Consider the following 12,991-nt stretch of genomic DNA (forward strand, 5'->3'; position numbering starts at 1 on the left):
TCATTTAGCAGACGCTTTTGTCCAAAGCGACTTACAACTGAGGAATACAGGAAGAGATCCGTCATGAAGAGGCGAAAAATCACAATCAGTGCCTGAAATACGAAGTTTTGGACATTGCTTAGAGTAGTATAAGCTAGAATACGGACGGAATAGAGGGAAAAAATATATATATTTTTTAGGTTAAGTGCTCACGGAAGAGATGAGTTTTCAGCTGTCTTTTGAATGTTGTCAGTGATTCTGCATTCCAGATGGAGGTGGGAAGATCGTTCCACCAGCAGGGGACGGTGAATGAAAATGTTCTGGAAAGGGATTTCATGCCTCTCTGTGGTGGTACCACGAGCGAAGGCTTCTGGGGGGGGATGTAGACTCGTAGGAGCGAGTCAAAGTATGCGGGTGCTGAGCTTGTGGTGGATCTGTAAGCAAGCATCAACGCCTTGAACTTGATGCGAGCAGCGAGTGGCAGAGAGATGAAGAGAGGTGTGACATGGGCCCTTTTGGGCTCGTTGAAGACTAGACATGCCGCTGCGTTCTGAAACATTTGAAGCATCTTGATCGCACACGATGGGAGTCCAGCCAGAAGCGCATCGCAGTAGTCAAGCCTAGAAATGACCAGGGCCTGGACGAGAAGCTGTGTTTCGTGCTCTGATAGGAATGGTCTGATCTTCCTGATGTTGTGCAGCGCAAACCTGCATGAGCGAGCTGTCTTTGAAATGTGGTCTTTGAAGGACAGCTGGTCATCAAAGGTTACTCCAAGATTTCTGACTGACCCTGAAGGGGTAATCAAAAGCCCAATTTCCACCGAAATTACCCGGAACAATTTGTACCAGGAACTTTGTTTACAGGAACTTTTTTCCCCCCAGACCTGCTACTGTCTGCGTTTCCACTGCTAAAGAGGTCATTAACAAAACGGCGGAAAAGAGACGAGCACTGATACTAAAGCGTATTCTGAAAGCTTGTAAAGCTAGATTTAAAATAAGACATTGCATGTTATTATCAGCTATTACTGACCGCGAGATGGCTGAGACGAACGCTCGCCATCGGACAGAAAGAGCAAGACGATATTTACTGAACACAGAACGAACCTCGCAAAAGACTTTTAAAAATGCCGGTTGCTGCGTGAGCTCAACTGATCAGCATGTTCAGCGCCCAAATCCCACCCCCGAAAGTTCCTGAACTTTGAAAAAGTACTACCCTGGGAGCAGGGCCGTTCGGAGGGGAAAATATTTACCCGGAACTTCATTTAGACCCTGGTTCCTGCGGTCGAAACACACAGAGTACCACCTCAAAGTTCCTAGTTCCTGGGGAAAGTTGCGGTGGAAACGCGGCTAAAGATGAACCAAGCTGAAATCGTGCTGTAGACTCGGATTGTTCAACGTGAACCGCAGATGGTTGTCGTGGTAATGAACACCACAGCAACCATTTGTGCGTCATCTCCAAGTGTGCCACACGAGTCCTGAAAAGTGAAGCCAAAGCATCTCGATCACCCCCCCAGTAGACTGGATGCAGTATAGCTCATAAACCCCACCCTCTCCATGTAATGTAATGGGACATAAACAAAATAAACAACCAAATTACACTTCAAATAATTTTTCTTTCTGTCATTTTAGGCTGTAAGTGCCATATTTGAACACTGGCGGCTTCACTTACGTCAACGGAAGAGAGTGAAGGCGCATTGTCCATCTTTTTTTACAGTCTATAGTCATGTCGTATATAAAAAGTATTTTAGGGGGGCCTTGGCTTTTGGGGGCCCAAGGTGGTCGCCTACCTTTGCCTAAAGCCTTGTTTATACTTTCAGCTGTTTCCGCAGCGTGAGCCTCCGCTGACTGCGTGCGCTCCTCCCCAAACGGACGAGGCGTTTATACTTGACGCGCTCACCGTTGTGCTATTCTTTGAAAAGACAGAGAGTGACTCTGAGTAATTGTTCTATAAACCATCAGGAAACAGCGGTGAGAAGTGGGCTAATGTACACAGGTACTATTTTAGTACACTTCACCAAAAACCACACTACAAAAGAATCGTGTAAAACTCAGTAAACCTTGATATTATTACTTGTGATATGAGAACAAAATGTATGTACAAATGTATACAACTAAATTAACAATCTCTTAAATATTTCCTAATTTTACTAAACATTTTCATTTAGTTTCGTGATTTTTTTTTTTTAAATTAAACATGGATTTTCAATAAAAGGGCTTATTTCTGCTTTTGTATGCTCATTTTGTAAATATAAGCAACTAATTTGTACGCGCAAACTGGGTAGCGGTGTGATGAGACGTCATGCTCGGCTAGATTCGCCTCAAACTCGAGCATCTTCAGATGCGGAGCCGCGCGAAAAGTAAAAAAAAATGCGCTGCACCGCCACACAAAATGGGGTCTCGCACTCTCATCGCGCAATACCACCCACTCCACGATGGCGTTATTTTTGCTGCGCGCACCTTGTGGATGTGTCGAATATGAACGGGGCTTAATGGTTAAGTCCGGCTCTGGGAATCAATTCAAAAAAGGAAAACTCAGTTACTGTAAGTGTAACATGTGTCATATAGACTGCATAAAATGATAATGAGAAGAGAACATTATAATTGTGTGTTTGGGACATGGCTTTTAATGGTGAGTCTTTTGTTTTTGTAATCAGGCTCTCAAAAATTATATAAAATTTGGATTTAGTTTAATATATCGGTTCAAATATAAAGAGTTATCGGTTAACAGTATTGTACATTTTGATAAATTCGATATATTGAGCAGCCATAATATGTATATGTTGCTGTTGGAAAGAGGGAGGCAAAGAATGAATAGTGAAGGGAAGTGAAAAGAAAGCGGGCTGGAGGAGTGCAGTATATCAGACTGAAGGAGGGGAGTGTTTGACTCCTCATCTGGATTTCATAGAGCAGTGTGAGGTCTGCAGAGATCAACATCTGGCAATAATACCAAACGCACACACACACACACACACACACATACACACAGCAGACATGGATGCTGTTAGGTTTTTTTCTCTTTCAGAGAGAAATATCTCACATTTCCCAGCTGGCTCTGTGGGTCAAGGCTCTTTTTTTTTTTCTTCTCGGCTGTTGTGGTTCTGTCTAGTCCTGACTCGGTTCATCAACAGCAGATTGAGTTACTGGATCCCTCCGTTACCAAAGAGCACCTTGTTTACAAAATAGAAATATCATTATCATTAGTAATGGTGTTTGATAATCAGTCTCATAAGTATTCTCTCTCTCTCTCTCTCTCTCTCTTTCTCTGCAGCCACACGAGTTTGACGAGTGCCGTTTGGACATCAGTGTCAATGACAGCGTGTGGTATCTCCGGGCTCAGGACCCAGAACATCGCAACCAGTGGATAGATTCCATCGAGCTACACAGGGTGAGTTCCCCTAGCACGCCTGTCTTTACCCAGCATGCTCTTTTCTCACATAGCCAGCCAGACTATTGGCTATCAGTATTAAGTCTGGTTTGTCTGATGTGAAACCCCCCCCTGTAGACAGGAAGCAGCAATCTGACCAGAATCTGACTGACAACCAACCACTGCTTTTTTTTGTTTTTTTTTACATAATATTTGGGAGGGTAGATTGGACATTGCTGTCTTTTTCACCCGTTACTGTAAATAGTACGATCAGAGTGGATAAGTTTCTCATCCACAGGCCTCTTGCTGAGTCACAGAAGTGAATAATAGTGCATTGAGATGACGAATCAGATGGAAAATATTGACTGTGTGAGATTATGAATGTGATTCAGTCTGTTTACATGTTCTGAGGGGCAGAGCACTGAAGTGACTCACTCTCTCACACACACACACACACACACACACACACACACACACACACACACACACACACACACACACACACACAAGGAAGTCAGTTTAGGTCACAAACACACAATCCTACTGTAATGCAAATAAAAACTATGTATGATTATCGTATGTGATATTAACTCTCTTCATCATAGAGCATACAAACACAAAAGTGGAGCAGTTCAGTACTAACATGCATGTGTGAACATACCACTCGCATAGCTGTAGTAAAATGCTTTATAGAGGGAGAGAGGGAGAGGATGTGGGCATGTACAGACAGACGACTGTCACTCAACAAGTGAGAAAAACATAAACAATCAAAGGCAGATGAGAGGAACAGTGAGAAAGACGTCGTGATTGGAGAAGCTGAGCGACCAAACACATTAGAAATGACATGAGCGGACTCAATGATTTTTCAATAATATATTTATATAAAAAGAATACAATTTATTCATATTCATTTAATTATTAATATTTTATTTATTTATTATATATTTATGTATATATAAAACCAAAAGTAATTCATGAATAAAATGTATTTAAAAAAATTTATATAGCCAAGTAATATAAAACATAATACATAATATTATAAATATAAATTATTATATTTTAAAGTATTACAATATAAAATAATAATATAAAACCAAAAGTAATGAATGAATAAAATATATGTATAATAAAATTACAAATAATTTTTTTTTAAATAAATAAAAGTAATAAAATATGACAAAAACATTACATTTAATTAATTGGTTTATTTGTTTATTTTCATTAATTTTAATATAAAATAAAATACTGAATTAATAAATATTTATAAAGTATAATTTACAAATGATTCAAATGAAATGTTATTTTATTTTAGCTGTATATTCCAGCTCTTGTGTGTTTTGGTCTGCCTCTTTCAGCGTCTGCTGAGTTTGCACAAGTGTTCATGTTTTGAGGCCACACCCTGATCCACACGTGCTTCTGATTTCTGCCGCCCCGGGGGGAGGGCGGGTCGCTTTCACACACACATTCTTCCCCCGTCCATTCATCCTTCTCTTGCCTTGAGGATGACCCCTCGCTGATAGTGACACACACACACACACACACTTCTTGGAATAGTCCTTTCGGTCTGAATCACTGCTGAAATTCTTTCCCCTTATCTATCATCTCTCATAGGGTACAAAGGGCAGAGTCCTCTTATCAGCTCAGTAATTCATGTTTTTAATGCACAACCCATTAAATCACTTGATAAGTAGATTCTTATTTCCTGTATTTACATATTTTTTTTAGAAACAGGAAGTTTGGGTGGGACACTTTTTTTTGTTTGTTTGTTTGTTTGTTTGTTAAAAGAATAGCCTATAGGAATTAGCTTTATTTTGAGGTGCCTTTTTTACACTGTAATTATACATTTAAGTACTGAGTAATATTTATGAACAACATGTACTTACTATAGGGTTAGGATTAGGGTTTGGTTTAGGATTAGTTGCATGTAATTATGCATAATTTATAGTTATTAGTATAGTAACTTCATGTAACGTGTAACAATGATGCTGTAAAATAAAGTGTTACCGGAATTCGTGATTTGCTATGTGCTTGTTGGTTGCAGTTGGCTTTGGGGGAGGGGCTTTCTTTTTCTAGAGAGCATTTGATTGGCATAGATGCAAACTCCTCACCTTTAGGTGAGAATTCACCTTTTTGGGATCAAAATGGGTCACCTACGAGATCTGTGTAGATCAGATGAGAAAGTGTTTTTTGGGGGGGGGGGGTCAGTTCAGGCTGATCTTTTTTTCTTTTCTTTTCTTTTTCGTTTTGTGAAGTGACGTTACAAGGTAATATAAAATAAATAAATAAATACAAATAAAAAAATGAAAATAAATGCGTCAAAGAAAAACGGGCAAGGCTGAGACATGCAGCAAAACAAAGGAAGCGTGCCCTTGAAATTCTGGTGGCTAAACGTCAGAAGATATAGGGTTTAACTTACGAGGTGGTGTACAGACTCAGAGTATCCCATATTAATGCATTTGTAGCCAGTGAGATCTTCAGTTTTGTGTGTTATTTGAGTTACATTTTATCTGGTTGTTGTCTTCTTGTTTTTGTTTTGTTTATGTATTCAGCTCCCACATCTATTGAATCCTCCTTAAAAAAAAATTATAAAAGGTTTTGCCACATAAAACACAACAACTTTTTTACCCCTCTTACTAAGGCTGAGCATTTTTATCGATTCTGCGATATAAATAGATTTTTTTTTTTTCAAGAAAGTATCGATTTTTAAGCCGTGAGTATCGATACATAAGTCCCATTCAAATACATGGAGGGGTGGGGTTTAGGAGCTATACTGGGACCGGCCACCGGGGGGCGATCGAGGCGCGGAAGCTTCAATTTCTGACAGGAGCACTACAGGCTTGGTAAATACTGTCTCTCTTCTTCTTCTGTGTGACAAGCGAGTGTCAGAAGCGTAAAGTGCCGCAGCACCACCTTGTGTACCGCCATCTACTGAATGTGCTCGTTCACTCGGAGCATAGGCTAAAAATGGTTTGTGTGTGAACACTCAAGACGTGGCGGAAAAAATGCTGGCGATAAGCACACGCGATATGCAAAAAAAGTCTCCTTCAAAGTCCCCTTTAAAGTTGTCCAAATGAAGTCCTTCGCAATGCATATTACTATTAATAATAACGTTTTATATATATTTACGGTAGGACATGTACAAAATATCTTTACTTAATATCCTAATGATTTTTTGGCATAAAAGAAAAATCGACCATTTTGCCCCATACAATGTATTGTTGGCTATTGCCACAAATATACCCGTTCGACTTATGACTGGTGTTGTGCTCCACGGTCACATTTGTATTGAAATGTCTCATTGTTTGATTGGACTTCAACGGGTGATACATTTGTTGCACTAGAAATATGAATATGAAGGGGAGCACATTGCATTGTGGGATACATTATTCCATGTAGCATACTGCAAAAGCACTAGATCAATTCAGATTCTGTATACTTACTACTATATACAGGGATTCCCCAGTCCTGGAAAGTGCATATTTTTTTTAAATGATGCATATGCTCTGCTCTAAAGTGTTTCATTAGTTAATTGCACTTTAGTGTAAATGATCTGTAGTGTGGGAACCTGACTGCAGAAACAGCAAGAGCATAATAGCATTGTCTATTTGCACCTTTTAATAACAAATCTGTGGCTTGAGTTACATGGAGGACGACACAGACCCGTATGGGTGGTGCTGTTCAGATCGGCCTGTTATTGCAGATTGTGAGTGTAATCTGTAAATCAGAGCTGTATTGTGCTAAGCCTTTCACTCTCATTGTGTCAACAGCGCGCTCTCAATAAAGCTACTGGAAATGAGACGCGCGCTTGAGTATCTATGAAACCTGCTCGATTTCATCTCATCTCATTAGTCCATGGCTTCAAAACATCATAGCACACACGTACTCAATGACTTTAAATGTATACTAATACTGTAACTACTACAATAAACTAAAATCACACACACAATATTGAATGATACCTCTGCTGAATTAAACATGACACATTTCTCTCTCTTGCTGTCTTTTGTAATCACTTGATTAGGTTTATTGATTTGGTGTGTGTGGTCTGTGATACAGCGTTAATGGTTGTTATCATCCTGAAGTTTATCATCTGTGCTCCAGCCGCCGAGGCTATTGATTGTGTAACTAAGACACGGCCGGTATTCTTGTCATCTGATTGGTCAGTGGAAGCATCATCAATGTCTTAGTCACAGGAAGAGTGTGTCTGGTTGGCTGGAGTGCATGCAGGACACAAAGTGCCCGTATGTGATTGAGACACTGAATGGTTATCTACCCGATAGTTACCTCAGATTCAACCCAGTCAACCGTAGACTGAGCTCGCGGTCGCCATCTAGTGGTGGACAGCGTTAAGTTCCTCACTAAAGACACTAAAGTTTCTGTGGGTCTGTGGGTCCTTTCACAATTTAAGGCCTTAAAAATGTCTTCAGTTGGAGCAGAAAGTCTTCAAGTCATTATCTTGGTAATCAATTAGGGCCCTGTGATTTATGTGATGCAGAAAACGTGGATAAAATTGCAAAATCCATTCATAAAAATTGCATTTACTGTATAATGCAGAATGTCACAGAATTTGTCAAATTTTGGAAGAATAAATTAAAAGTAGGTCGGTACATTTAAAGGGACAGTTCACCCAAAAATGAAAGATTTACTCCCTCTAATGTCATTCCAAACCTGTAATACTTTCCTTCATCACAGAAAATAAATTGGAATAAACCGCTTGATTTGTTTGGATTCGTCTTACGATCTCTTTATGTGGAAGTTGTTAGACTGTCAATGGAGGGACAGAAATCTTTCCAATTTCATTAAAAATATCTTCATTCATGTTCCAAAGATGAAGGAAAGTCAGTAAAATTTAAATTAACCATTAAAGCAGTCCATAAACATTAAAACAGAATAAACTATAAAACCAAAAATAAATAGAACAGATTTCAAAGGGCCCTACATTTAATTGTATGCACTTCAAAAATGACGCTCTTCCTCAGGATGATTGTTTTCCAGTACACATTCAAAACATCCTTAAATCAAGATACATTTACTTGACATGCAAAATGAAGAAATTAAGTCTTGTTTTCTGAGAAATTGTTTGTGCTTAAAACAAGAACAAATATCTGTCATTGGATATGAAAATTACTTGCATTTGAATGAAGTTGATTTTTATGAACCCGTTGGCAGATATTTGTTCTTGTTTTAATCATAAAATCACTTTCACAAGATCAAACTTTAAGCTATTTATAGTCAAATTAATTAAAAAGTTATAGAGACCTGTTGGAAATTGTATTTTCAAACTTTGAAGTGTCACTAATACAGCTCATTGTGTGCTTATTTACATTTAGAGAACATACTGATGCTATGTCCCTTTAATTTATTCCATACATTTTCTTTAATTGGTCTTAAAAAGGGTCTTAAATTAACCTTTTAGAAGACCTGCAGAAACCTCAAATACTACATACCCAAAATGTGCAGCATACAACAAGAGCATGTGACAAGGAACACCGTGTCCCATAATGCAACGCGTTTATCATTCAATCACCAATTGTGCATCACTAATTGTTTCACACACTAGTTTTGTGGCATACAGTAAAACGTGTACTAGGATTCTATAGCCAGTTGATTAAATCTGTGTTTTGGAGATAAATGATGGTGATAGATGAGCTAATATATAGATTTAGTTTCTGTTCAGGGTTGAAGGTTATGTTTTGACTCTTATCTGCTCTTTACTGTTGTACATTTATTTATTAATAGATTGTTGTTGTGACTGTAATGTCGTGTGTGTTTACAGGCGTCTCTTATCTACAGGAAAGGTTTGTTTGTCTAGGTATATGTGTGTGTTCCTATTTTTCTCTGGGCTTTGTGTCGTGTGTCGTGTGTGTGTGTGTGTGTGTTCAGACTGAGCTCGGATTCGTTTGTACAGATTTGTTTCAGTATGCGGAACGTCAGAGGAGAAGTGAATGATTTTCAGATCGTATTTCATCATTCCCTCTTTCAGATTGAGTGAGTTTATTAACGTGGTACAGAGGTCATAATTGTTCATCTGGAGGAAAGATACTGTAACCTGGGCTTGTACCGTCACGCTCTGCTCAAAGCCTCATGGGGAGACGGGCATTGTGTGTGTTTATGCTTCCAAATAAACTCAGAAACTATTTTCAGAGGCTGTTACTCATGCAATGAGCCACAGGAGAGCTCTGAGTTCATGGAAAGTGACTCTCTGTGCTCTGTGTGTGTGTGTGTGAGTGACGAATCCTGAAGATGAAGTGGGAATTGTTCAGGTCACACACACACACACACACACACACACACACACACACACACACACACACACACACACAGACCAGTTTGTTTAAATAAGTGTCATATTTGAGGTTGACTGTGTAAATATCAATTTAAATCTCATATTATAGTTTTTGTTCAATCTAAAGATTGTTTGAGTGTTATTCCACACCTCCTCCTCTCAGATCATGTATTATTTATTTAGCTTTGAACCGCAGTGTGTTTGCATCATCATCAGCCAGAGTATCATCATGAGCTTTAGCATCAGCTGTTTGCAACTGCACTGAGATAATGACTTATTAGGAGAGGGTGGCAAAAATTAAATATACTCTATTGTTCAAAAGCTTGGGGTTGGTAAGAGAGTATCTTAGCTCATCAAGACTGCATTTATTTGATCAAAAATACATAAATATTATAATTTAGAATATATGTTAAAATGTAATTTATTCCTGTGATCAAAGCTGTATTTTCAGCATCTTTACTCCAGGCTTCAGAGTCACATGATCCTTCAGAAATCATTTTGATATGAGGATTTGCTGCTCAAGAAACATTTATTATCAATGGCAAACAGTCATGCTGCTTCATACTTTTGTGTAAACTTCTTTGATGAATATAAAGTAGGGACACACAAAATATCGGCCACCATATCAGTTTAATGTTATCTTTATTGGTCCGATAAGAAAATTAGCCCTTATCTAAAAACTGATAAATAATGGATTGTTTTATTTTATCCATGGCATATGCATTTTGATTCTTAATACCCAAGTATGTTGTCCAATTACTTGTTTGCATTATTTAGCCATTGTTTTATTTACTTTTAAGGCAATAGATAAGGAAATTTGGCTATAGTAGTATAAAATTATGCACTGGTTCAAATTATGCTGCTGTACTGTACTGTTTGATTTATGTTGAAGTGCTTGGGTCATGGTTTTTAATGGTGAGACTTTTGTTTTTGTAATTAGGTTCTAAAAAAATATATGAAAACCTGGATTTAGATTTATCAGCCAATAGGCTTTCCTGTAGCTCAAACACTAGAGCGTGGCGCTAGCAACGCCAAGGTCATGGGTTCGATTCCCAGGGAAAGCAAGAACTGACAAAATGTAAAATGTGTAGCTTGAAGACAATGTAAGTCGCTTTGGATAAAAGCGTCTGCCAAATGCATAAATGTAAATGTAGGCTATATCGGTTTTCAAATATAAAGAATTATCGGTATCGGCCAAAGTTTTCATACCGTCACATCCCTGATATGAAGTTAAAAAGAACAGCATTTATTTGAAAAAAATTAACATTATAAGGTGGACAAGTGCAAGCCAAATGTTTGTACCTAATAGTGTCCCCACTTTGCATGCTGTTTTCAGGAATTATATAATTTCATGTGTCAATTAAGTGATTCAAAAAATAGTATCATATGGTTTTAAAAAATATTACATTAAGTGATACAAGGTATTTTTCCTGTTTTTGGAAGCACTGGGATGCAAGTTAGTATATTTTTTTGTAATAATGTCCATTGTGAATGAATTGAAAAATTCAATATAAATGCATTTACTGGCACTTTTAAACAATTTAATGCATTCTTGCTGAATAAAAGTATTAATTTCTTAACACTTGAACAATCGTGTAAGTCCTGCAGTGACAAGCAGTAATGCAAACGGTGATTATGTAAATGAATTATGCCATTGCAGATCTTTGCGTAGTCTTTAGTGAGAAAGTAAATCACATTATTTTTGTCTGTCTGTGTTTAGGCTGAATCTGGTTATGGTTCTGAGTCCAGTTTGAGGAGACATGGATCCATGCTTTCCCTCACATCTGCCACCAGCGGGTACTCGGCCACCTCCACCTCCTCCTTTAAGGTGAGAACACAAGCGACATGTCATATCGATATTGATATGATGTGCCATGCCATGCCTCCCAAGTCTGAAATCAAACAAGTGTGCATATGTAACCCACAGAAGGGTCACAGTCTGCGGGAGAAGCTGGCTGAGATGGAGACGTTTCGGGACATCCTGTGCAGGCAGGTGGACACGCTGCAGAAATACTTCGACGGCTGCGCCGATGCTGTGCACAGAGACGAGCTCCAGAGAGACAAGAGTGAGTAGATGGAGCGTGCTCTGGTGTGTCAGGCGAGTGGGAGAGATCAGGATATTGAATGTGAGTCAGAACGGAGCGATTCTGCTGACAGGCATTGAAACTTATTCAGACTGCGGCAACATCCAGATTCCTCTGCATGGGTGCCGTTGCTCTCGCTCTCTCTGGATGCATCTGTTGTGACAGCACAAGGGCCTGTTGATTCACACAAATGATCAACTGGCTCTTTTGTTCGCCCCAGTCCTTCCCCTGTACTACAGTATGCGTCTACAGTAGACTCTCAGTATGTGAATGGGCCGATCTGGGCACCACCAACCACAGGGCAATGAGTTCATTCTGACTGTGTGTGTGTGTGTGTGTTTTCTCATCTCAGTCGTGGAGGATGATGAAGATGATTTCCCTACCACTCGTTCGGATGGAGAATTCCTGCATAACAACAACGGCAGCAAGGAGAAATGTGAGTGTGAGCACATTCTGCAGCAACTCTACTGATTTCTGCGCTTGTGAAAATTCAGCAGGTTTCACGCTCAATGAATTCTCTCTGATTCAGCTCGAGGAGACGCTACTGGGGCGGCACTGACAATTTGAGCAGTTTGTCCACTTAATTTACTCCAGTGATCCAGTCATTTGAGCCTGTTGTAATGAATTGTGTGAAATCTCTAACATAAACTCAGAATTTCTCCAGGGGAGCTGCGTTTGAGATGTTTTCATTGAGTTATGCATTTCTGCATAGTTTTTTTGTGTGTGGAAATACTATATGGCTAAATTGTATGTGGTATAATATGACACAGATTGCTCTGTTCACTCCGTGTCCCAACCAGGTGCAACATGACAAGTGTTTTTTTTGTAAAATATGACAAATAATATTGTGTGAAGCAACAAAGTCACAGCCAATCAGGATATGGATATTTAAAGAAAGACTTGTTACATTTTAAGAAGGAAATACTTGTCATGTCATATTTTATATTTATTTATATAATACATAATATATCTATTATATAAAATATACAACTTAATATTATATAGTTTTTGTGTGTGTGTGTGTGTGTGTGTGTGTGTGTGTGTGTGTGTGTGTGTGTGTGTGTGTGTGTGTGTGTGTGTGTGTGTGTGTGTGTGTGTGTGTGTGTGTGTGTGTGTGTGTGTGTGTGTGTGTGTGTGTGTGTGTGTGTGTGTGTGTGTGTGTGTGTGTGTGTGTGTGTGTGTGTGTGTGTGTGTGTGTGTGTGTAGTGTGTGTGTGTGTGTGTGTGTGTGTGTGTGTGTGTAATGTGTGTGCGTATATATATAAAATACTAAATTAAAT

At 38.9% G+C, this 12,991-nt stretch overlaps 1 protein-coding gene across 8 annotated transcripts in view; it reads left to right on the forward strand.

Moving 5' to 3' along the window:
• cert1b (ceramide transporter 1b) overlaps window positions 1–12,991 on the forward strand; it is a 58,391-nt gene that overhangs the window by 23,718 nt on the left and 21,682 nt on the right. For all 8 annotated transcript variants that reach the window (XR_013817866.1, XR_013817867.1, XR_013817868.1 and 5 more), the window contains exons 3-6: window positions 3,247–3,363; window positions 11,349–11,456; window positions 11,556–11,694; window positions 12,065–12,148. Coding sequence is in view for 2 of the 8 variants with exons in the window: in XM_079834631.1 (XP_079690757.1) it covers window positions 3,247–3,363; window positions 11,349–11,456; window positions 11,556–11,694; window positions 12,065–12,148 (448 nt within the window). In the remaining 6 variants the exon portion in view is untranslated. The remainder of the gene's footprint in view (window positions 1–3,246; window positions 3,364–11,348; window positions 11,457–11,555; window positions 11,695–12,064; window positions 12,149–12,991) is intronic.

The sequence above is a fragment of the Gobio gobio genome (assembly GCF_949357685.1).
Source record: "Gobio gobio genome assembly, chromosome: 14".
Classification (NCBI taxonomy): domain Eukaryota; kingdom Metazoa; phylum Chordata; class Actinopteri; order Cypriniformes; family Gobionidae; genus Gobio; species Gobio gobio.